General features: G+C 37.2%; 1 protein-coding gene across 1 annotated transcript in view; it reads right to left on the bottom strand.

The window, feature by feature from the left end:
- The window catches only part of LOC108294777 (testis-expressed protein 11), a gene marked incomplete at its 3' end in the record, with an annotated part of 231,744 nt that overhangs the window by 12,236 nt on the left and 192,526 nt on the right, over window positions 1–26,982 (bottom strand). The window contains exons 15-16 of the mRNA XM_017516729.2: window positions 22,395–22,480; window positions 13,704–13,841 (exon numbers count right to left, since the gene is read on the bottom strand). Coding sequence (XP_017372218.2) covers window positions 13,704–13,841; window positions 22,395–22,480 — 224 coding nt within the window. The remainder of the gene's footprint in view (window positions 1–13,703; window positions 13,842–22,394; window positions 22,481–26,982) is intronic.

The following is a 26,982-nucleotide window of genomic DNA, read 5'->3' as shown; positions in this document are numbered from 1 at the left end:
AGCAAACTGACAGAAGAGCAGAAGATCAAACACCGCATGTTCTCACTCATAGGCGGGTGTTGAACAATGAGAACACATGGACACAGGGAGGGGAGCACTACACACTGGGGTCTGTTGGGGGAAAATAGGGGAGGGATGGTCGGGGGTGGGGTGTTTGGGAGAGGTGTGTACCTATGCAACAATCTTGCATGTTCTTCACATGTACCCCAAAACCTAAAATGCAATCAAATAAATAAATGGAACAAAAAAAAAATTTACTGTGCTTCAAAAGACACTAAGAAAAAGACAACCCACAGAATGGGAAAAATATTTGCTAATAAGATTTTGGTAAGGGGTTAATACTTGAAATATGTAAACAATTTCTACAATTAAAAATGGGCAAAGGACTTGAATAGACGCTTCTGCAAAGAAGATACACCAATGGCCAATAAGCACATGAAAATATGTTCAATATCACTGGTCATTAGGGAAATGCAAATCAAAAACACAGTAAGAGAACACTTCAAACCCATTAGGATGGCTTTTATCAAAAAACTTTTAAAAAGTGTTTTTTTTTTCTTAACAGAGCTTACCACACAGAATCTGTTACATGGCAAGAGAAAAAACCTAACATAATGCTACATTCTATGAACAATTTTGCCACCCAAAAAATCCCAATTAGCTTAGCAGACTCAGTTTTTTTCTCTCAAATTTTCCAATCTGCTTTTAAGACATTCCACTCATCTTAAAAAGTGAAGTACAAAAGAGATACTTTATCAAAGTTGCCTTAAGAGCTTGTTAAAATTCAGATTGCTGAGCCCCAACACCAAAGTTTCTGCTTCAGTCGGCATGGGAGGAAGCCTGAGTTCTGAAAAGTTTACAGGTGATTGTATTTGAAGAACCATGGTGATAGTGCATTGGAATCACCTGGGGATCTTTTAGGTACTACCGGTGCTTTCACTCAGTTCAAACCAATGGAATCTAAGTCTGTAAGGGTGGAGTCTCTGGCAATGGGAAATTCTTTCCAGGTGATTCTAATATTCAGATAGTGTTAATCATTGCATCCTGTTTCAAGTAGATGCCAGAGGATGGACAATTGTTAAGTTTTTTTTCCAGTATTTTTCTCTTAAATTTTAAACTCACACAATTTAGCCAGCGGGGGTATATGTTTTTGAAGATTAAAAAGGAAAAACACAAGTTTGTAGCCATAGTTTTTGAGATGCTATAATTTTTTAAAAATAAGTTCTGGGGTACATGTGCAGATCGTGCAGGTTTGTTATATAGGTATACACGTACCATGGTGGTTTGCTGCATCTATCCCCCTGTCATCTACATTAGGTTATTTCTCCTAATGTTCTCCCTCCCCAATCCCCCCATACCCTGCTACCCCTCCCCTAGTACCCCCACCCCCGACAGGCCCCAGTGTGTGATTTTCCCCTTACAGTGCCCATGTGTTCTCATTTTTCAACAACCACTTGTGAGTGAGAACATGCCGTGTTTGGTTTTCTGTTATTGTGTCAGTTTGCAGAAGTTTGCTGAGAATGGTGGTTTACAGCTTCATCCATGTCCCTGCAAAGGACATGAACTCTTCTTTTTTTAAGATTGTACAGTATTCCATGGCATATATGTGCCACATTTTCTTTGTCCAGTCTATCATTGACGGGCATTTGGGTTGGTTCCAAGTCTTTGCTGTTGTAAACAGTGCCACAATTAACAAACATGTGCATGTGTCTTTATAACAGAATGATTTATAATCCTTTGGGTATATGCCCAGTAATGGGATTGCTGGGTCATATGGTATTTCTAGTTCTAGATCCTTGAGGAGTCACCACACTGTCTTCCACAATGGTTGAACTAATTTACACTCCTACCAACAGTATAAAAGTGTTCCTATTTCTCCACATCCTCTCCAGCATCTGTTGTCTCCAGATTTTTAATGATCACCATTCTAGCTGGTGTGAGATGGTATCTCAATGCGGTTTTGATTTGTATTTCTCTAATGACCAGTGATTATGAGCTTTTGTTTCGTATTTGTTGGCTGCATAAATGTCTTCTTTTGAGAAGTGTCTGTTCATATCCTTTGCCCACTTTTTGGTGGGGTTGTTTTTTTTCTTGTAAATTTGTTTAAGTTCTTTGTAGATTCAGGTTATTACCCTTTGTCAAATGGGTAGATTGCAAAAATTTTTTCCCATTCTGTTGGTTTCCAGTTCACTCTAATGATAATTTCTTTTGCTGTGCAGAAGGTCTTTAGCTTAGTTAGATCCCATTTGTCTATTTTGGCTTTTGTTGCTGTTGCTTTTGGTGTTTTAGTAATGAAGTCCTTGCCCATGCCTATGTCCTGAATGGTATCACCTAGGTTTTCTTCTGGGGTTTTTATGGTGCTAGTTCTTATGTTTAAATCTTTAATCCAACTGGAGTTAATTTTTGTATGAGGTGTAAGGAAGCGATCCAGTTTCAGCTTTCTGTATATGGCTAGCCAGTTTTCCCAACACCATTTATTAAATAGGGAATCCTTTCCCCATTGCTTGTTTTTGTCATGTTTGTCAAAGGTTAGATGGTTGTAGATATGTGTCATTACTTCTGAGGCCTCTGTTCTCTTCTATTGGTCTATATCTCTTTTTTGGTACCAGTATCATGCTGTTTTGATTACTGTAGTCTTGTAGTATGGTTTGAAGTCAGATATTGTGATGCCTCCAGCTTTTTGTTTTATTTTGCTTAGGATTATCTTGGAAACGCAGGCTCTTTTTTGGTTCCATATAGAGTTTAAGGTGTTTTTTTCCAATTCTGTGAAGAAAGTCAAAGGTAGCTTGATGGGGGATAGCACTGAATCTATAAATTACTTTGGGCAGTATGGCCATTTTCATGATATTGATTCCTCCTAACCATGAGCATGGAATGTTTTTTCATCTGTTTGTGTCCTCTCTAATATCCGTGAGCAGTGGTTTGTAGTTCTCCTTGAAGAAGTCCTTCACATCCCTTGTTAGTTGTATCCTAGGTATTTTATTCTCTTTGTAGCAATTGTGAATGGAAGTTCACTCATGATTTGTCTCTGTGTTTGTCTGTCATTGGCGTATAGGAATGCTTGTGATTTCTGCATCTTGGTTTTGTATCCTGAGACATTGCTAAAGTTGCTTATCAGCTTAAGGAGATTTTGGGCTGAGACGATGAGGTCTTCTAAATATACAATCATGTCATCTGCAAATACAGACAATTTGACTTCCTCTTTTCCTAATTTAATATCCTTTATTTCTTTTTCTTGCCTGATTGCCCTGACCAGAACTTCCAATACTATGTTGAATAGGAGTGGTGAGAGAGGGCATCCTTGTCTTGTGCCAGTTTTCAAAGGGAATGCTTCCAGTTTTTGCCCATTCAGTATGATATTGGCTGTGGGTTTGTCATAAAAAGCTATTATCATTTTGAGATACCTTCCATCAATACCTAGTTTATTGAGAGTTTTCAGCATAAACCGTTATTGAATTTTGTCAAAGGCCTTCTCTGCATCTATTGAGATAATTATGTGGTTTTGTCTTTGGTTCTATTTATGTGATAGATTATGTTTATAGATCTGCATATGTTGAACCAGCCTTGCATCCCAGGGATGAAGCCAACTTGATCATGATGGATAAGCTTTTTGATGTGATGTTGAATTCGGTTTGTCAGTATTTTATTGAGGATTTTTGCATCCATGTTCATCATGGATATTGGCCTGAAATTTCTTTTTTAGTTGTATCTTTGCCAGGTTTTGGTATCAGGTTGATGTTGGTCTCATAAAATGAGTTAGGGAGGATTCCCTCTTTTTGTATTGTTTGGAATAATTTCAGAAGGAATGGTACCAGTTCTTCTTTGTACCTCTGGTAGAATACAGCTGTGAACCCATCTGGTCCTGGACTTTTTTTCATTGGTAGGCTATTAATTGCTGCCTCAACTTAAGACCTTGTTACTGGTCTATTCAGGAATTCAACTTCTTCCTGGTTTAGTCTTGGAAGGGTGTAAATGTCCGGAAATTTATCTATTTCTTCTAGATTTACTGGTTTATTTGCATAAAGGTGTTTGTAGTATTCTCTGATGGTAGTTTGTATTTCTGTGGAATCGGTGGTGATATTCCCTTTATCATTTTTTATTGCTCTATTTGAATCTTCTCTCTTTTCTTTTTTATTAGTCTGGCCAGTGGTCTATCTATTTTGTTGATCTTTTCAAAAAACCAGCTCCTGGATTTATTGATTTTTTGAAGGGCTTTTTTGTGCCTCCATCTCCTTCAGTTCCGCTCTGATCTTAGTTATTTCTTTTCTTCTGCTAGCTTTTGAGTTTGTTTGATCTTGAGGCTGTTTTACAGTTAATTTTGTTTTATAATTTTGTTTTACATACTCTGAAATAGCAGTAAAAGACCAGGCGTGGTGGCTCACACCTGTAATCCCATCACTTTGGGAGGCCAAGGTGGGTGGATCACCTGAGGTCAGGAGTTCAAGACCATCCTGGCCAACACAGTGAAATTCCATCTCTACTAAAAATTCAAAAATTAGCTGGGTGTGGTGGTGCACATCTGTGATCTAGTTACTTGAAAGACTGAGGTAGGAGAATCGCTTGAACTCAGGAGGCAAAGGTTGCAGTTAGCTGAGATTGTACCACTGCACTACAGCCTCAGCAACACAGTGAGACTCCATCTCAAAAAATAAAATAAATAAAATAAAATAGAAATAAAGTATAGTATAGTAGGTACTAGGTGATAGGAATTTTTCATCTCCATTATAATCTATGTGACTACTGTTGCATGTGTTCCATCATTGATTGAAATGTTTATAATCTTACGGGACTACTGTTGTCTATGTGCTCCATCATTGACTGAAATGTTATGTGGCACATGACTGTATATACATACAATGAAATATTTATTCAGCCTTAAAAAGGAAATCCTGACACATGTTACAGCATGGATGAACCTTGAAGACAATTTGCTAAGCCAGTCACAAATGAACAAATACGATATGATTCCATTTATATTAAGTACCTAGAATAGTCAAGATCATAGAGACGGAACATAAAATGGTAGTTTCCAGGGACTATGCGGAGGGGAAATGGGGAATTTTTGCTTAATGGGTATAGGGTTTCAGTTTTGCAAGACAAAAAGACTTCTGAAGACACATGGTGGTGTTAGTTTTACAACAATGTGCCTGTACTTAATGCCACTGAACTGTACACTTAAAATGGGTAACTATAAATCACTTTCAATTGTAAACTTTATTATATATATATTTTACCGCAATTGAAAAAAAGCAATTGAATTTCTATATGCTAGCAATAAACAATTGGAAACTGAAACTAGTTGCCCAAGATCATTTGCAATATCATCAAAAACATAAATTCTTCAGAATAAAGTTAACAAAATATGTATAGGATTTTTATTCTTGAAAACTACAAAATATTCATGAGAGAAATTAACGAAGACCTAAATAAGTAGAGATCTATGCTGTATTAATGGATTTGAAAACTTAATACTGTTAAGATGTTAACTGTCTCCAAATTAATCTATAAATTCAATGTAATCTCAATCAAAATTCCAGCGGACATTTTTGTAGAAATTGACAAGCTAATCTTATAATTTAAATGAAATATAAATAATCTAGAATAGTCAAAATTATTCCAAAAAAGAACAAAGTTAAGGATTTACACCGCTTAAGTTTTCTACTTACTATAAAACTACAATGGTCAAGAGAATGAGGTCTTAGCATAAGAATAGGTACTTAGAATGAATGAAATATAACACAGTCCAGAAACAGATTCAAACACTTATGACCAATTGATTTTTGACAGAAGTTCCAAGGTAATTCAATGGGAAGACAGTAGTCTTTCAATATTGGTGCTTGAACAATATGGTGTCTATATGGAAAAAAAATTAAACGATCTATTTCACACCCACACCGACACACACACACACACACACACACACACACACACACACACTTAAGGTAGATCATATACCTAAACACAAAAGCAAAAACTATAAAACCTTTAGAAGGAAGCGTAGAAGAAATTTTTTTGACATTTTGATATAGGCAAAAATTTCTTTAATAAGACACACAATAAGACATAAACCATAAAAGAAAAATACAATAAATTTGATTTCATTAAATTAAAACCCATAACACACCTAGTAGAATAGTTAAAATTTAAAAGATTGGAAATACCATATGTTGACAAGAATGTGGATGAACTGGCATTCTCATTCATTGCTGGTATGTTGGTAGGTATGTATAATGGTACAACTGCTTTGGAAAAGAGCTTGACAGTTGCTTATAAACGTAAAAATACACTAATCCTATGACCCAGAAATTTCACTGCTAGAAACTTTAGCTTCTCCAAAGAGAAACCAAAACAAATGCCCACACAAAGACCTGTACTTGAATGTTCATAGTAGCTTTATTAATAATAACCTCAAACCGGAAACCACCAAAATATCCATTAGCAGATGAATGGATAAACAAATTGTGGCATATCCACACAATGGACTACTATGCAGCAATAAAAAGAAACGATTGATATGTTTAACAACAAGGGTGATTTTCTAACATTCTAAAATTGAATGAAAGAAGTCAGATTTTAAAAAATAAAGTACATACTATGTAATTCCATTTATATGAAACTCTAGGAAAATTAAATCTAACCTATAGTGATAGAAATCATACCAGTCATTGCCTGGGGCTAGGAGTGGAGGTGAGGATTGACTGGGAAGGAAAACAAGGAAATCTCTCAGTATCCTGAGAGGTTCTATGTGTAGACTATGGTAGTGGGTTAATCTGGGGTATAAATTTGTCAAAATCATCAAACTATACCTAAAATGAATGCATTTTTGTATGTAAATTGTTTTGATAAAGTCATTTTTAAATAAATTAGTAATGACTTTTAAGGGTTCCTTTAGTTTTAAAATTCAATGAATAATGAGCTTAGTCTCTCACAAAATCCTCTTTGACTACAATAAATTTTATCAGGTTAAACTGAGATTTTAGAAAAATGTGGGCAGACGATATCTCAAAGTTCTCTTAGTCAAAAAAATTCTTCTGATGCTTGAATCTCCCCTATGACATTTATACCAAGTAGTCATTCAGTCTTTACTTAAATATATTCAAGAAGAAAGAATTCACTATATTTTAAGAAAATCCATTTCAGTGTTTTGGTAGGTCAAATAATTAGAAAGGGTTTCCTTATGATAATCCAAAATCTCACTCCTTGTAGGTCTCACCCATGGAAACACTCAAGAAATAAATTTAATTTCTTTACTCCCTGACAGCCATGGAAATATTTGAAGAAAGCTATCATGTTTCTCCTAAATCTTCCATTTCACAAGTTTAACATCCATACTTCCTTTAACTTTCTTCAAATAAGTTGGTTTTTAGTGCTCTCACCATCCTGAGTGCCTTCCTCTTGGCACACTTGGGTTTGTCAATATCCTCCTTCGAAAGCGGTGCCCCTCAATCCAATACAGTACACATGCTCCTAAACATATGTAGAGGTTACATCCCAATAAACCCATGGTAAACTGAAAAATTCCTAAGTAGAAGGTGAGTTTTCAACTTACGATGGGTTTATTCAGATATAAATAACCCCATGGTAACTTAAGGAGCTTATTGAATGAGTACTGCTATCATACTATCATAAGATTGATAAATCCTAAATAGAATCTTTGTAAGTGAAGGGCTCTCTACACAGTTGTTTCCTGGACTCTGTAGAGGATTGGTTCCAGGATACCCTCGGATATCACAATCTGCAGATGCTCAAGTTCCTTATACTAGTTGCATATAACCTACACACATCCTCCTGTATACTTTAAATCATCTCTAGATTACTCACACCTAATACAACGTAAATGTTCTATAAATATACTGTATTGTTTTATATTTGCATTATTCTTTATGTTGTATTGCTGTTTTTTAAATTGTATTTTTTCTTCAGAATATTTTCAGTCTGTGGTTGGTTGAATCTGTACTTCAGATATATTCTAACCAGAGGAGAATAGAGGGTGATTGCCACCTTTTCTCCTTCTATACATTAAATCTCTATTGAGTCAACCTAATTTGAGTAAACTTTCTTGGTGTTTTTAGTTTGTGCAGTGCTTACAGTCAATACAATGTACCAAGTGATTCACATGTGCTGCTGTTAAAGCCAAATTTTATCTATTCTGTTCTTGTACAACTGGTTTTGGGAATCCAATTATAGTATAAGATGTTTTGTTGTTTCCTGTTTGTCTTCATCTTGCTAGAATAGGCTCATTATTTCAGCCTATTAAGGTCCCTTCAGATCTGACTCTATCTTCTTCTTCTTTTATTTATTTATTTTTTTTGAGACGGCATTTCACCCTGTCACCCAGGCTGGAGTACAGTGGCATGATCTCGGCTCACTGCAACCTCCACCTCCCAGATTCAAGCGATTCTTCTGCCTCAGCCTCCCGAGTAGCTGGGACTCCATGCCCAGCTAATTTTTGTATTTTTAGTAGAGATGAGGTTTCATCATATTGGCCAGGCTGGTCTCAAACTCCTGACTTTGTGATCCTCCCGCCTTGGCCTCCCAAAGTGCTAGGATTACAGGAGAGAGCCACTGTGCCCAGCCCTGATATGACTCTATCTAACAAATCAGTTACTCTTTTTAGATTCACATCATATGTACATTCAATCAATAGTCACAAAAGCCCTCATCTATATATTCCTATTCTAAGTTCATATGGTATATACCATACAATGATGCTTCATTGTACAGTCTTTTATTACTCGCTAATTATTTTATATATGTAAATATTGTTACTACATTAATATTTTAGGCTCATCTATAAAATAGATCATGTCTTCTACTTATTCTATAGTGCTTGGCGCAGATTAGGCATTTAATATTTGTTGACTTGAAATCTCAATTAGGATATTTTTACAGTATAGCTGCATCAAATGTGTCAAAACTAACCTGCATCTTATGTTTCTTTAGTGCTTTTTTTTTTTTTTTTAACATCCATATAGATGCATTTGTGGGAAAGGTACATCTACCTAAGAATTACAAAATAACCTCAACATCAGTGGATCACAAGCCAGTGAAGTACAAACAGGGGCCACAGTGCCATCTAGTGAGTATAACTAGTTTACATCTGCTGATCACAAGCTCATTTTCAGTCCTGTAACAGAAGGGCATGATTTTTCGAACTTTATATGGTAAAAAGAAACAATATATAACTAGAACATGAGACATAACTGTCCTCCACACACTCAAAAGAGAAAAGAGCTGAGCTGGAGAAAGTTATACAGTAGTGGGATGATTTTTTAATAATGTATTCTCATTCAGTTCTGATAATCAAAGAGCACTCATAGATTTTAATCACTATTAATTTCCAATTATGCATAAAGCAAGGAGAGAAATAGTATGAGGAAACGGAATTCCTATATCAGAGGAAGTTGACAAGTATTTATTGAGTTTCTGTAACTATTTTTAATCTAATGGGCATCTACTATGCATTAGGCACTATGCTGGGTACAAGGGCAAATAAAGATAACGTATGGTCCCTGTCCTCAAGGAGGTGGCAGTCTAATAGATGACTACGACAGGTACAGAAGCAACTAAAATACAATGCAGAAAATAAGTATCTAGGGATAAACAGAACTGTTACAAAGTCTTGGAGAAAAGGCAAGACAAGGAAATTTCCTTAGGAAGCTAAGAATGCCATTAAGAGCTAGGCTTTGAAAAAGGGAATTTTAAAGTGTAGGGACACAAAAAACAGGTAATTTGCAATGAAGAAGCATGAAAAAAGATACTGAGGTAGAAAGCACAGATCATGGGTAGAAAGCAGCAAGTACTCCAGTTGAGGACGAACATAGTATACAAGGAAATAAAATAGAAACAGTTTCCATGAAAGTAAGTTGTTATAAAGCCAGGAAGCCCCTTGGATTATGTCTCCTGGCATGAATCTATTTCCCTTTGACTTCCTGCTACATTTTGACCAAGCACAAAAGCCCTCACCAGAAGCCAAGCAAATCCAGTTCCATGGCCCTTGAACTTTCCAACCTGCAAAATCATAAGCTAAATAAACCTATTTTCTTTATAAATTACTCAGTCTTAGGTATGCTGTTATAGCAATACGAAACAGACTAAGACACCATTACTTCCCTGGTCACATCTCCTAATTCCCCCAATGTTCCCTCCACTCCAGTCACAATGATCCCCTTGCCATTGTTTAAATACCCTAGGGACTTTGCACTTGTTATTCCCTCTGTCTGGGATGCTCTTTTTCCTCGGGTTTCTACTTAAAAACAATCTTCCCAGTGAAGACTTCCTTGACCACCCTATCTAACATTTCAACTATTCACCCTCCTCCAAAACATTTAATATCACCCTTTCCTGCTTAGTTTTCTCCTTAGCACTTATCAATATTTAATATACCAGGAGTCAACAAACTATAGCCTTTGGGCAAAATCTGGTCCACCATATTTTTTGTACGATTCATAAGTTAAGAACAATTTTACATTTTAAGTGACTGAAATAAATGAGTCATATTTTATGATACATGAAAATTACATAAAATGCAAATTTTAGTATTCCAAAATGCAGTTTTATTGGAACACAGCCACACCAATTTGCTTACATATTGTCTATGGCTGCTTTCAAGGCACATAACAGCAGAGTTGATTAGTTTCAACACAAAGTGTATGGCCTGCAAAACCTAAAATATTAACTGTGGTTCTTTACAGAAAGTTTGTTGACCCCTATAATATAGCATAATACTTATTTATCTTTTTATTGTTTGCCTCTCCTAATGGAAATAATGGGGACAGCAGTTTTTGTCCATGTGGATAAAAGTTTTTATATATTTATTCATTGCTATATCCTCAATGTCTAGAACAGGAGACAATAAGTAAATATTTTTGAATGAATGAACACTAGAAAATATAGACAGAAGTACTTTTGGATTAGAAAGCTTGGCAACAAAAAGAAGGACAGAGAGAACTGAAGTTTGAGGAGGATCACAAAGTTGAAGGAAGGTTTTTGGATAAAGAAGGCTTCAAGGTAATTATAGTGACAGGAGAAAGAAACAGTAGAGAATGATTAAACAGCTAGGGTTAAGATCTGTAGAGTAAGGTCCCCAGAAGAAGTTACTTCTTTCTCAGAGGAAAGAGAAAATAAAGAATGAGTGAAGAGGAGAGAAATTGATGAAGTTCACGTCAGTGGATATAATATGCTCAGTAAATTACACAATAAGGTCTTTTGCTAAAACAAAGGAGAAAGCATGGGTGCTTAAGGACAGAAAAAAAATGTTTTAAAATTACCACTGTAGGAATGAAGAAAGCAGACAATGAGAGTTAACAAAGGTTAGACACTGACAAGGTGGGATTATTAGAATATGATGGATTGTGTTTTTTTTTTTTTTCACCTTTCTATCTGTCCTTGTGCATAAGAGAATATTCACTGCATATGGAGGGTATCCAATTAATGTCTGCTAAATTCAAGACAGGAAGGATGAAATGGAGAAATATACTAACAGTAATCAACAAAGTTATGAACATATTCAAAATATCCTTTGGCTTCACCACTAATCTGGTCATAAATGATACAGTTACATATTGAATACACACCATTAAAATGTGCCTGTTTTATTGTTCTCCTATTCTTCCTAACATCACTAGTACTGCCATTTGAATTTCTAATTATAAACTCAGCCCTATACTAGGCTCTAGGACCAAACTTGACATTAGAAGAGATTTAAGAAGCACTGCTTCAAGTCTCAGAAACTGTATCTAGTCAACTTGTATTCTTCTTCTGGTCACTGCTTCTCAGTCTGGCTCCCTATGCAGGGGCTCTGCTCTTAAAAACACCTTGATATCCTAGTCCCTTTAGGTTTGGAGATCTACCTTGCTCCTTCTAATCTGTCTGCACACACTCCCATTCCTCAAAGATTTGTGTGCTGTCTCAGACTCCAAATCTCTGTGGTTGAAACCCTGTTCCCTGTGGTTATGCTTATGTGATGCCAACCACCTGCTTACCTGACTTACAGAATATTTACAACACTTAGATTTCTCTCATTGCCATGCTCTGCTTATCTGCCCTTTAGGATACCCTGATACCAGCTGCTTGGGTGAGTCGAAGGCAACTATGCCTTTTTCATCTCTGTAACCTCAGACCCTAGCACAATGTCTGGTACTGTGTCTTTCTTTCCTGATGGTTGATTAGATACCCTCCCTTGGCCTGCAGATGCACCCATTCCCCAACTAGCATGTCTACATCCAGATATAGGTCCTTCCCAAGCTGCCTGGCCCACTGTGTCATAAATCATGGAAGTTATAAAAGCTCTATGATTGCCCTCTTTTTTTTTTTTTTTTTTTTTTGATGGAGTTTTGCTCATTACCCAGGCTGGAGTGCAATGGTGCAATCTCAGCTCACTGCAACCTCTGCCTCCTGGGTTCAAGCAATTCTCCTGCTTCAGCCTCCTAAGTAGCTGGGACTACAGGCGTGCACCACCATGCCCAGCTAATTTTTTTTTTTTTTTTGTATTTTTAGTAGAGACGGGGTTTCACCATATTGACCATTATGGTCTCGATCTCTTGACCTCATGATCCACCTGCCTCGGCCTCCCAAAGTGCTGGGATTATAGGCATGAGCCACCGCACCCGGCCTGTGATTGCCTTCTTTACTGGTCTTTAAGTAAATGGTAAGCAACTACCTTCTTTACTAGTCTTTAAGTAAACAGTAGGCAACTACCTTTCTGAAATAGTGCTACCCTGTGCAGAATTCGGCAACAAAATCTACACGATCATCTTCCTTTTAGGTCTTAAACTGTAGGTAACTATTTTCTGAATCAGTTAAATGCTAGCCTGTGAAACACTATGATTAATTAAATAAAATTTCAAGTTCTCTTCCAGGACTGTGAATTTATAACATATGAACTAAATATCAAATATTTTCTTGAAAGAAAATCTAAAGTGTTTAAGTTAGATAAACAATCCTTCAAACATAAATAAACCTTCAAAGAAAATATCTGGAATCACTACCCTTAATCACCTATGTGAACGAAGGTTAGACCTATCATTAAAACTTGAAAGGCAACCAAAACCTTCATATTTCATTTGGGTCCACACTTGTTTTTCTAGTTCTTTGTCCTTCCAAGAGCCAATACCCCTTATTACGTGCATACCATATAATACCCAAAGGAAGCAATGTCCTAATTGCTTTGGAAAGTATTTACGTTCTATCTTTAAACAAGCTTTTATCTTCTTTACCTTCTAGAATTTTGTCCTGATAAGAAATCAGTTAAAGAACATTTTCTAGGGTGGTTGGAAAGGCAAGAAATAACAACCCAGAAAGTGAAAGAATGGCCACGTCATCCAAGTATTTGCTTTCAATGAATGCCTGACAAAAATGTATACTTTAAAATTTAGTTTGCTGGAAAGAACAATATTACAAATGGTTAGTTTCAGATAACTTTGTTCAGGAGTTCAAATGATACATTACCTTTCAGAATAGAGTGTGAAAAATAAGGGGTAAGTAATAGACTTAATGGTATTCCAAATTCTCCCTTTCTTTGGGAAGTTTCACTCAATGTTTACAGCGTGGAAATCAAGAAAATGTCAATTTGAGCTTGTTCTATATGAAGGAACTCTCAGACATCCTAAACTAACAGCCAAGAAGACACAGCATGACATCTATCCCTCTGTAACTGCACATAAGAACATTTGCTACCTCTGAAAATAGATAAATCAAAGGACCTTATCAAGTTGTTGCAAATTCAGGTAACAGCAAGCCATGTTCCTCTGCAGCTTGGCGAAGTCCACATCCATTTCACTAGGTGAATAAAACTTCAGAGAATAATAGTACCAGTGTAGGGCATCAGCGTAATTTTGTACCTAAAGTTTAAAAAGAAACGACAAAATCACAGTGATGTCTCTACCCTACCTTTCCCAAGTCACCTCTAGAAACAAATAAAAGATGTTATTGGTGTCTTTTTAAGGCAACCAAAACACAATATCCTTTATATTGAGTTCTAAGTGCATTTTATTATCAGTCTTAGTCAATATAAGCTTTAGATAAAATTGCAATCAATATTCTTTCTTTTTTCTACACATTAGAAATTTCACATAGGATGAAGAGTCTAAGAGTGTAGTGAACCACCCCAGAAAACTTAACATCTATTTTAAAAGTTATTAAAACAACAATGATAAAAAATTTAAAAGAGAACACCCATAATTCACCATGCTAATGCAGCTATTTTCATTTATCTATGTTCAATTTTAACTTTATTCTTTTGTGTATTTACCTAGTTGTAATCATAGCTTATAAAAAATTTGATGTTCTATTCTTTCCATTTAATTTTGTACATACTAATCTATGTTGCTATGTAGTCTTCACAGTAATCAATTTTAAGAGATACATAACACTTAATCAAATATATAATGATTTTCTTAATGTGAAATATTTAGTGAATTTACAGGGTTTTTACTATTGTAATTGATGCTGCTGTATTTTTATACAAAAATACATTTTCTCTTGAGCAACTTTAAAATTTTCAGTGGTGACAAGCTAGCTAGGGAAAATCTGACAGAAGTAAGTTGGATAATTATTTCCTAATCTAAGAAGACTGAGACTGCTTATAAACCAAGGTAAGCTAAATGACTCCCGCATACCCTGTGAAGAAACTTCGTATTTTTCAATTAAGAACAGGAGACATTAGGACCTTCAAGGAATAAAACACCCTCTCCAAGTAGAAACAACTGTGCTGAATAGGTAAAACACTGCTTTTGACTATTACATTAGTCATAGTAGATTAGAAATATGTCATATTAGAAATAATCAATTAGAAATAAGATTACATTCCTCTCCAGTGTTGGAAGTGGATGTTCTGAGAAAATTATTTGCAAGACTGGAAAATGAGAGGAAAGAAAAAGAATCAATAGAAGAATGGGAATTCTGAAGTAGTTGTTCACCTATTTAGCAAAAAAATAAAGGCCTTCTAAAGGAGAATAAGAACATCATTCTATCTTGCAGTACCTAACCATAAGACCTAGGTCTCTACATGCTCCTATAAGGGATTCTCCTTCCTTCTCTTGGGTCTAATTCTTTGTTTCTCAATCTTTGTTCCCTTTTTTCTCTTCACATCTTTCTCCTACAAAACCTATGATAACATTTTTGGAAAACAGTTTTATTGAGGTACAACCGACATACAAAAAGCCACATATATTTAAACTGTACAATTGTTTTGACATATATATATACATAGCTAAAACCATCAACACAGTCAGGGGAGTGAACACATCCATTACAACCAAGTTTTCTTTGTAATCCCTCAATCCAGCTCATTCCAGTCTCTCATCCCTGAAACAATTATGAATGTGCTCCATGTAACTATTAATTTTCATTTTACAAGCTTTTATACATTTGAAAAATCTAATATGTATTAATACTTTTTTGCCAGGCCCCTTTCACTCAGCAAAACCGTTTCTAGATTTATCCCCATTACTGCATCTATCAATAGTTCATTCCTTTTTATTGCTACGTAATATTTCATTGAAGAATATACCAGTTTGTTTATCCACTAACTTGTCAATAAACATTTTGTTGTTTCCAGTTTTTAACTATTATAAATAAAGCTGCTATTAGCTTTTACATGCAAGTTTTTCTATGGATAAATAATTCCTTTTCTTTTGAGTACATGCATATGATTGAAATGGTTGGATCACATGGTGGGGGCAAGTTTAACATTATAGAAAACTGCCAAACTATTTTCCAAACGGTTTGTACTATCTTATGTTTCCACCATGAAATTCCAGTTCCTCAACATCTTCATCAGCATTTGGTATGGTTAATTTTTTTCATTTCAGCTATTCTAAGAATTGTGTATTGGTATGTCCTTGGAGTTTTCATTTGCATTTTCCTAATGACTCGTAAGTCATCTTTTTTTGTGTGCTTATTGTCATGCATATACCATTTTCTGGTGAAATGTTTGTTCATATCGTTTGCTAATTTTTGAATTGTTTTTCTTTATATGTTGAGTTTAGAGAGTTCTTTTTATGTTTTAGCTACTAGTTCATTATTGTATACATGGTTTGAAAATTTTTCTCCGAGTCTGTATCTTTTTTCATCCATTAAACGAGAACTCTTTTTTTTAGTATAATTTTCACTTTATTTTCTTCAGAGGATAGCTTTTCTTCAGTCCTTAAGGACTCAGCTCCTTACATAGGCTTTGGTGGAGGTCATTGGGCAGCACCCACAGGTCTAAATCAGGGTTGGAATGTTTGGTCCTTACGGGCTTCACGAGATTGATTCTACCTTGCCGTGAATGGTGAAACTCATGCAGTAATGTAGCTTGACAAACACTTGGGAAGCACATAGACATCAAAGACACTGGCCTCAGAAATGTCCCTGATAGCTGTGGCCTCTACTGTGATTTTGTGGTTTTCTTTTAGTTTTTGGGACAGGATCTTGCTCTGTTACCCAGGCTGGAGTGAAGTAGCATGATCACAACTCACCGCAGCCTTATACTCCTGGGCTCAAGGGATCCTCCTGGCTCAGCCTCCTGAGCAGCTGGGACTACAGGTGCATGCTACCAGACCAGGCTAAATTTTTATTTTTTATTTATGTAGTCTCCCTATATTGCCCAGGTTGGTCTCAAACTCCTAGGCTCGAGAGATCCTGCCGCCTCGGCCTCTGAAAGCACTGGGATTATAGGCATGAGCCACCACACTTGGCTTTCTACTATATTTTGAATGATAAACTTCTTAACAGCCCTGTCTTTAGTCACGTATCAGGTACAATTCATGCAGGGATTAGGCTGCACATGGCCATGGCCCTTTCTGGCACAACTGTTGTTCCTTCTTTCTTTGTCAGTTTTGGAGGTGAGGACCTGAGACTGAATAGGATCTTTCACAGAACAAAAGCTTTTAATTTTCATGAAATAGTTTATTAATTTTTATTTTTATGTATGATATTTTAAAATTTTATTTATTTATTTATTTATTTATTTATTTATTTATTTGAGAAACCAGGTCTTGCTATGTTGTCCAGGCTGGCTTCAAACTCCTAGGCTCAAGCAATCCTCCTACCTCAGCCTCCCAAGTAGCTGGGACTATAGGTATGTGCCATTACACCCTACTTGCATCATGTTTTTGAGTCAAGTCTAATAATTCTTTACCTGGCCTAGATCCTGAAGATTTTCTCCTATGTATATTTTAAAAAGTTTTATAGTTGCACATTTTACATCTAATTTAGTAATTCATTTGAATTAATTTTTATATGAAGTGTGAAGTTAAGGTCAAGATTAATTTTTTTTTCTTTTACTATGGATGTCCAAATGCTCCAGCACCATTAGTTAACAACATCATCTTTTTTCATTGAATTACTTTTGTGCTTTCTCAAAAATCAGTTGAGTATGTTTGTGTGGAATTATTTTTTGGTTCTCCATTCTGTTCCATTGATCTATGGTTCTATCTCTCTGATGATACCACACAGTCTAGAGTACTGCAGCTATATAAAAAGTCTTGAAATTGAATAGGGTGATTCTTTCTGTTCTATTCTCTCTCAGGACTGTTTTGGCTATTTTCTTTCTTTTAATTTTAGGTTTAGGGGTACATGTGAAGGTTTGTTACATAGGTAAACCCATGTCACAGGGGTTTGTTTTACATATTATTACATCACCCAGGTATTAAGCCCAGTACCCAATAGTTATCTTTTCTGCCTCCCTCCCTCCTTCCACGCTCCCCACTCAAGTAGACACCAATGTCTGTTGTTTCCTTCTTTGTGTTCATAAGTTCTTATCATTTAGCTCCCACTTATAAGTGAAAACATATATTATTTGGCTTTTTGATCCTGTGTTCCCTCAGAATGATAGCTTCTGCCTTCATCCATGTTCCTGCAAAAGACATCTTTTCTTTTTTATGGCTGCATAATATTCTATGGGGTATATATGTACCACATTTTCTTTATTCAGTCTGTCATTGATGGATGTTTAGGTTGAGTCCATGTCTTTGCTATCATGAATAGTCCTGCAATGAACATTTGTGTACATGTGTCTTTATGATAGAAGGCTTTATTTTTCTCTGGGTATGTATCCAGTAATGCAATTGCTGGGTTGAATGGTAGTTCTATTTTTAGTTCTTTGAGAAATAGCCATCCTGCTTTCCACAGTGGTTGAGCTAATTTGCACTCCCACCAACAGTGTATAAGTGTTCCCTTTTCTCTACAACCTTGCCAGCATCTATTATTTTTTGACTTTCTAATAATATGTCTTGGCTATTTTCATTCCATTGTTTTATATATAAATTTTACAATAATCTTGTTTCTCTATATTTTTCTGATGCTTTTGCTAATAACCAATTTGTATCTTTATATTTAAAGTACATTTCTTTTAAGCAGTATATAAACTTGAGTCTTGCTTTTTTATGCAGTTTGACAATCTCTGCCTTTTCACTGGGGTCTTGAGGTCATTTTCACTTAATATGATTTTTTTCACATGCTTAGATGTAAGTCTATCAACTTGCTATTTGTTTTCTATTTGTGCCATCTTTTTTGATCCCTCTTTCCTCTTTTCCTGCCTTATTTTAAATTATTTGAATATTTTTATGGTTTGATTTTATCTCATTTTTTGAAAAAAAAACTCTTTGTTTTGCTACTTTAATGATTGTTTTAGGGTATATAGTATATATGTTTAACTTATCATAGTCTATCTTCAAGTGATGTTATACCACCTCACTTATGGTATACTTCCATTTCTCTCTTCTTGACCTATATATTCTTGTCATGCGTTTTACTTCTACAGAATACAATGTTATTACTTTTGTCTAACCAGTAAATTATCTTTTAAATAGATTGTAATAATATGAAAAAATCTTATCTATTGCTCATATAATTACCATTTCTGGTATTTCTTATTCTTTTGTATAGATTGATATTTCCAACTGGTATAAATTTCCTTCTGTTCAGAGGACTTCCATGTAATGTAGACCTTTGAGTGATTAGTTATATCAGCTTTTAAATGTCTGGTAGAGTAATTTGCTTTCATTTTTTTAAAAAATGTATTTTTATTATGGTTAAAAAAAATAACATAAAATTGGCCAATCTGCAACTAATCTCCAGAACTTTTTTGTCTAGTAAAACTGAAACTCTATATTCACTAAACAACTCCACGTTTTCTCCTCCTCCCAGCCCCTGGAAATCACCATTCTACTTTCTTTCTTTCTTTATTCTTTTTTTAAAGACATGAGTCTCTCTCTCTCTCTCTCCATTGCCCAGGCGAAAGTGCAGTGGCAAAATCTTGGCTCATTGCAACCTCTGCCTCCTGGGTTCAAGTGATTCTCCTGCCTCAGTCTCCTGAGTAGCTGAGTGCACCACCACACCTGGCTAATTTTTGTTATTTTTACCAGCGATGGGGTTTCACCGTGTTGGCCAGGCTGGTATCGAACTCCAGACCTCTGGTGATTCACCCACCTTGGCCTCCCAAAATGCTGGGATTACAGGAGTCAGCCACCACATACGGCCCATTCTATTTCCTTTCTCCAGGGATTTGACTACTCTAGGTACCTCATGTAAGGGGAATCATACAGTATTGTTTCTTGTGACACCCTTATTTCACTTAGCATAATATCCTCAAGGCTCATCCATGTTATAGCATGTATCAGAAGTCCTTCCTTTTTAAGGCCAAGTAATATTCCATTGTTTGAATATACCACATTTTATTTATCCATTCATTTGTTGATGGAACTTGGGTTGCTTCCACCCTTTGGCTGCTAGAAACATGGGTGTGCAAATATCTTGCTTTTAATTCTTATGGATATATAAGCAAAAGTGAAATGCTGCAGCATATCACAATAATATTTTTAATTGTTTGAGGAACTGCCATGCTGTTTTCCGTAGTGGCTACACTACTTTACATTTGTACCAACTACTTTCATTTTAATCAATATTTGTGCTGGATACAGAATTTTAGGCTGACAAGTTTTTGTTTTCTTTCATTATTTTAAAGATGTTGTTGCACTGAGTTCTTACTTGCATTGCTTCCAACAAGAAATTTGATGTTCTCTTTAGTTTATTCCTCTGTATGTAGGGTGTCATTTTGATCTGCCTGATTTTAGGATATTCTCTTACATGAGTTACCATGAGCACTTTGATTATGTGTGTTGGTGTCATTTTGTGTTTCTTGTGTTTGAGGTTTGTTAAGATTTTTCTATCCGTGTATTTAGAGTTTTCATTAAGTTTTGAAAGTTTTATTTTTTCAAATATTTATTATCTTCATGCTCATTTGGGAGTCCCAGTTACCTGTATATTAAGCTACCTAAAATTATCCCTCACCTAACTGAACCCTTTTAATTTTTTTAAGGTTTTTCCCCTGTGTATTTCATTTTGAATAGCTTCTTTGCTATAACTTCGTAAGTCTTTTCTTCTACAATGTCTAATATGATGTTAATACTATCCAATGTACTTTTCGTCCTAAACATAGCTTTCATCTTTAGAAGTTTGATTTGGGTCTTTATATATCTTCGATGCTTTTACGGAAGTTTTTGAATGCATGAAATACAATTATAAGAGATGTCCTCTGCTAATGCTAACTTCTGTGTCACTTCTGGATCAGTATCAATTGATTGCTTATTCTCATTATAGGTTGTGTTTTCATGCCTCTTTGCATGCTCAGTAATTTTTTTGTTGGATGCCAGACATTGTAAACTTTATCCTGTTGGGTGCTGTACAGTTTTATATTCCTATAAATATTCTTGAACTCTGCTCTGGGAAGCAATTAAGTTCCTTGAGATCAATTTGATCCTTTCACATCATACTTTTATAATTTTTTAGGTAGTTCTGGAGCAGGACTTAGTGTACGACTAATCATTCCCCTCTTCTGAGATAAGACCCTTTTCAGTTTTCTACCCAATGCCTCATAAATTAGAGGTTTTCCACAATGGGTGATAAGAGCAGGCCTTATTCTCAGCCCCATGTGAGTGCCAGACACTGTTCCCTCTAATATTTATAGATGGCTATTCTCCTAGCATCAGGTAATTTTGCTTCATGTATGTCCTCATCAGTACTCTACTAAACACTGGAAGAAGACCCCCTGATCACTGGGTTGTCCCTTATCTAACTGAAGCTCTTTTAATTTTTAAGTTTTTTTTCTGTGTGTTTAATTTTCAATAGCTTCTTTGCTCTGACTTAAAGTTTATCAATCTTTTCTTCTACAATGCCTAATCTATGCTATGTGGTCCTCCCCAGTACTTGTCTTATAAATTCTGGCTGCCTTGGTCTCCTCAGACTCAGTTGCATCTCAAATCAGGATGCTTGCCAGGCTCTACTTCAGCTCCTCTTCTTGTGCTATATGCTGGAAATTCAAAGCAGTAAGCTGCACAATTGTAAAGCTCACTTTAATTCTTCTGTTCCGTTTTGTTTTGCTTTCTTTCTTTCTTTTTCTTTCTTTCTTTTCTCTCTCTCTCTGTCTCTCTTTCTTTCTTTCTGGAGTCTTGCTCTGTCACAGGGCTGGAGTGCAGTGGAGCGATCTTGGCTCACTGCAACCTCCAACTCCCGGTTTCAAGTGATTTCCCTGCCTTAGCCTCTTGCGTAGCTGGGGCTACAGGTACGTGCCACCATGCCCAGATAATTTTTTCTATTTTAGCAGAGATGGGGTTTCACCATCTTGGCCAGGCTGGTCTCAATCTCCAGACCTCATGATCCATCCGCCTCAGCCTCCCAAAGTGTTGGGATTACAGTCATGAGCCACGGCACCCAGCCAAAGCTCACTTTATTTCTTATCTCCCAGAAATCATTCTCCTTCATTGCCTGATGTTCACTGTCATAAAAGCCATTTTTTCTCTTTTCATGTATTTTGTCTTATCTTCTGTGGAGAGGGACTTATTGTTGAAGCAGGGACATAAAACAGTCTCTGTGACTACATATTAATTGCAAATGAAAGCATACCACAACTTTTTTTTAAATGGTACATCCCATTTGCTTTATATACAAAGGCACACAAATGTATAATACACAAAGATTAGAAGGAAATATACCAAAATTATAAATGATTGTTCTTTGCTTTAAAAAAAAAAAACTTATCTTTATAGGAAACCTGAAGTGTCTTGTAAATAATTTTCCATTTCTTTATTACACCATAACTTTTAAAAGGGAATAAAACTCTTTCTCAACCCTCATGTTTAAAAAAATTACATTCCTATACCTTAATATCAGCGATGACATTTCCTTACACTGTAAGCTCTCAATGGAGAGGAATCATGTCTTATTATTTTTAAATAAACTCTTGTACAAAGATCATTAACACTCTACATTGTGAATATTTAATAAATATATGGTATCTAAATAGACAGAGATTATTACAGTATTTGATGCTCTTTTATTTTTATGGTGAATGCACTATTTTTTGTTGCAGTGGAGAAATAAGGTAAAGAATGAAAAAGAGATTATTCTCAAACCTCAAAACTACTGGCAGCTTTTCTCCACAGAATGTTGTGTAGCCAGATCATTAATTCTGCTGTCAGTTGTCTTCCTGTTTGGTGAGCTGAAAAAGAAAAAAACAAGCTTTGAAAACAAGAATCTAGATCTATTACATTAAGTAAAGAGTGCTAACTATACCCGGAACCTATAATCTGTAAGTAATGGCTACAAAAAAAAAATTCAGACAGGTTTTCATCATCAATTTTAGGTTTACTACCATAATTGATAATATAATGCAATCAGAGTTTGCTAGAATCACAGTAATTCTCCCATCAGTCTATGATAGTTTTCCAGCCTAGTCTCTTTCTAACTTATTTTCCACATTCGAAATTAGATCATCAACTGGTGCCTTAATAAGGTTATTGTGAATGAGCAGACAGCAATGCCAGAAATCATTAATAAGAAGTGTTTATACTATTATGTACTAAACAGATCAGATCAAGTTCACAAGAAAGGCCAATTATACCTTAAAGCTTTGTAAAACACTTTAAGACCGTGCTTACACACAAACTTTATTACTTTAAATCTTAACTTGTGTTGATTGTTTCTGGTCTAGACGTTTACAGAGTTCAAATACATAACCACATTAAGGTAAAGTCTAAACTATAATAGAATTCTGTACCTCCTCTTCTGCCCTTTGGCATAAACTATCAATTTCCACAAAACTCTTGAATAGGATATTAAGAGTCTCTGACCCTCTAGCCCAGTCAGCAAATGTAGTTTGTTCCACAGCTTTTTACGTAAAAATACTCACATGAGAGTAAACAGCTACTAAATGTATCTACTTAAAATATTATAATACTTTGAGAGTAAGTGTAAATTAGTTTCACAATAAAACTTAGTCTGAGTCGAATTTTAGGAAAATGAGTTATTCTGCATAATAAAGTTTTCTGGTTAACTGGCAGTTTACTTTCTTCAAATAAAAATCACTTTTGAATTTAAAAAGTCAATCTTTTCATTAAAGTTCTTAAATTTTCTAAAAAGTAAACAAACTTCCGTTGGGCGCGATGGCTCACGCCTGTAATCCCAGCACTTTGGGAGGCCGAGGCAGGTGGATCACGAGGTCAAGAGATCGAGACCATCCTGGTCAACATGGTGAAACCCCGTCTCTACTAAAAATACAAAAATTCAGCCGGGCATGGTGGCATGTGCCTGTAATCCCAGCTACTCAGGAGGCTGAGGCAGGAGAATTGCCTGAACCCAGGAGGTGGAGGTTGCGGTGAGCTGATATCACGCCATTGCACTCCAGCCTAGGTAACAAGAGCGAAACTCCTTCTAAAAAAAAAAAAAAAAAAAGTAAACAAACTTCCTAGTTTTTGTAAGTACGATTTAACTTTTTCTTGGCCACTCAAGGTCAACATTAACAATTTTTTTATTTTATTGTACTATTAATATATCACAGCGATACCTTTGGGAGTTTCATACAGCACAGATTGCTGTATTAAAAAAATTTGAGGCCGGGTGTAATGGCTCACACTTGTAATCCCAGCACTTTGGGAGGCTGAGGTGGGTGGATCACAGGTCAGGAGTTCGAGACCAGCCTGGCCAACACGGTGAAACACCATCTCTACAGAAAATAAAATATTAGCCAGGTGTGGTGGCAGGCGCCTATAATCCCAGCTACACAGGAGGCTGAGGCAGGAGAATCGCTTGAACCTGGGAGGCGGAGGTTGCAGTGAGCCGATATAGCGCCACTGCACTCTAGCCAGGGCGACATAGCAAGACTATCTCAAGAAAAAAAAAAGTTGAACCTGTTTTATAAAGTTGGTAGAGTTTTTTTCCTCCCTATGGTCAGGCTATCTGTATACTTCCCTTTAAAACTTGACTCTATTTGCAAAATGCTACCATTAAAATGCTAAGAGTAGGAAATCCAGATACCCAAGTTTATCAGAAGTGAGCCTCAAAATAATTGGTAAATGTCTGGAGGGAGGGTATTATCAGTAAAATACAGTTCTTAGAGATCATCTAGTCAGATAACTTCCTTTAAAAAATTAATGACTTTGTCTTTAGAAAAACATTATTCATGCTCACAAAAATTCAAACAGGGAGGGATCCAAGATGGCCAATTAGGAGCAGCTAAGGATTGTGGCTGCCAGTGAAAGTGCACAGGGTGAGTGGACGGCCACATTTCCAGATGGATTTTTATTGCCCACAGACTAAGAGTTTCAGAGGCGAAGGAGCCCCACAGGTCGCCAGCACGGCTGGTTTGGTCAGCGCGGATGTTGTGCTGGCGCCCCGGTGCAGCGGTTCTCCATACAAAATACACGAGTCCGGGCACTGTTTTAGATGGCAATTGGAGCTCCGGGAAGGCAGAGTAGCCCATTCATATGATTAAAAAAGGAACTGACACAGGGAGCCAGGCCAGGAGATTCCCGGACAAAAAAGCGCCACGAAACGAATCTCAGCACAGCTGTTTCAGCCAGTGCAGTGGGTCGCCCCATGGGAAATCACACATATACTGGCAACTTTTCAACAGGTGACTGGAACACCTGGGAGACACAGTCAACCGTTCAACTAAAAAAAAAAAGAGGGGGGCGCTCTGAGACAGGGAGCCAGGTGATCAGGCTTGGCTGGTCCCATCCCCACAAAAAAACAGCAATTGAAACACTCTGGATTGAGAGTTTCACAGCAAGCACAGCTGAACCCGGGATGGTCCAGCTCTGGGGGGGAGGGGTGCCCAGGATTACCGAGGCAGTCCACCACTATGGAGGTAGTTTGCCATTGCTGAGGAAGCCTGCCATTATAGAGAGAGTCCGCCATTATACAGGTGGGCCACCATTGTTGAGGCAGTTCTAACTACACCCGTATAAACAGGACTGCAGGGAAGTTCACGTGGCAGTTGGGTGTAGTCCACAGCAGTTCACCAAAGCCTCTACAGGCAGACAGTGACTAGGCTGCCTCCTCGCTGGGCAGGGGAGCCCTGAAAAAAGCCAGTAGCACAACAGAAACTCATAAATAAAGCACTAGCTCTCCGGGACAGAGCACCTGGGAAAAAAACAAAAGGGAGGGGTGGGGTTATGAGTTCTGCTGCAGCAGACTTAAACGTACTTGCCCAGCAGCTCTGAATGAACAACGGAGCTCACAGCAGAGCACTTGAGCTCCTATAAAGGACAGACTGTCTCCTCAAGAAGGTCTCTGACCCCTGTATATCTAAAGAGTCACCTCATAAAAGAGAGCTGAGACTGACATCTGGCAGGTATCCTTCTGGGACAAAGATAGCAGAAGAAGAAACTGTCAGCAACCTTTACTGTTCTGCAGCCGCTGCAGGTGATCCCCAGGCAAATAGGGTGTGGAGTGGACCTCAGTACTCCTACAGCAGAGGGGCCAGACAGTCAGTAGGAAAACTAAGAAATAGAAACAAATAACTTCATCATCAACAAACTGGATGTCGACTCAGAGACCCAATCTGAAAGTCAACAACTTCAAAGACGACAGGTGGATAAAAACACAAAGATGGGAAGAAACCAGAGAAAAAAGGATGAAAACACCTGAAATCAGAATGCCTCTCCTCCTACAAGGTGTCACAACTCCTCACCAGCAAGGGAACAAGGCTGGATGGAGAATTAGTGTGATGAAGTGACAAAATCAGGCTTCAGAAAGTGGGTAATAAGAAATTTCTGTGAGCTAAAAGAACATGTTCTAACCAATGCAAAGAAACTAAGAACCTTGAAAAAAGATTTAACAGGATAATAACTTTTAAGATATTGAAGCAGGAGGATTGATCCAAGAAGGCCGTTTAGGAACAGCTCAGGATTGAAGCTCCCAGTGAAAGTGCAAAGGGTGAGTGGAAGCCACATTTTTATTGCCCACAGACTAGGAAATTCCCAGGCAGAGAAGCTCCACGGGTCGCCAGTGCGGCTGTTTCGGCCCAGTGCGGCTGTGCCGACCAGCGCTGCTGCTTTACCCCGCGCGGCTGCTTTGTAGGCGCCCCGGAGCAGTGGTTCTCCGTACAAAATACACCGGTCCGGGTGCCTTTTTGGCTGGCAATTGGAGCCACTGGAAATCGGCCATTTGTCTGTTTAAAAAGGGGACTGAGCAGAGAACCAGGACAGTAGATTCCAGGGCAAAAAAAGCGCCACGAATCTCAGTGCCGCTGTTTAAGCCAGCACAGCGAGTTGCCGCAGGGGAAAACACACAGACCCTGAGGGCTCGCCAACAGGCGACTGGAGCACCAACTTAAAAAAACACACAAACAAAAAGGCTCTGAGGCAGGGAGCCAGGCAAAGAGGCACAGCTGGTGCCACCCCCACAAAAGAACAGCAATCAGAAACTCTCCGGATTGAGAGTTTCACAGCAAGCACAGCTGAACCCAGCATGGTCCAGCTTTGTGGGGGAGGGGTGTCCGCAATTACCGAGGCAGCACACCACTATGGAGGTAGTCAGCCAATACTGAGGCAGCCCACCGTAGCCAAGGCAACCCGCCACTGGAGAGAGACTCCGCCTTAACAGAGGTGGGCCATCATTGCCGAGGCAGTTCTGACTACACCCATATAAAGAGGACTGCAGGGAAGTTCACTTGGCAGCTGGGCGGAGCCCACAGCAGCTCAGCAAAGCCTCTACAAGCAG

The sequence above is a fragment of the Cebus imitator genome, unplaced genomic scaffold (genome assembly GCF_001604975.1).
Source record: "Cebus imitator isolate Cc_AM_T3 unplaced genomic scaffold, Cebus_imitator-1.0 Scaffold602, whole genome shotgun sequence".
Taxonomy (NCBI): Eukaryota; Metazoa; Chordata; class Mammalia; order Primates; family Cebidae; genus Cebus; species Cebus imitator.
This window is presented reverse-complemented; position numbering and strand designations above follow the sequence as displayed.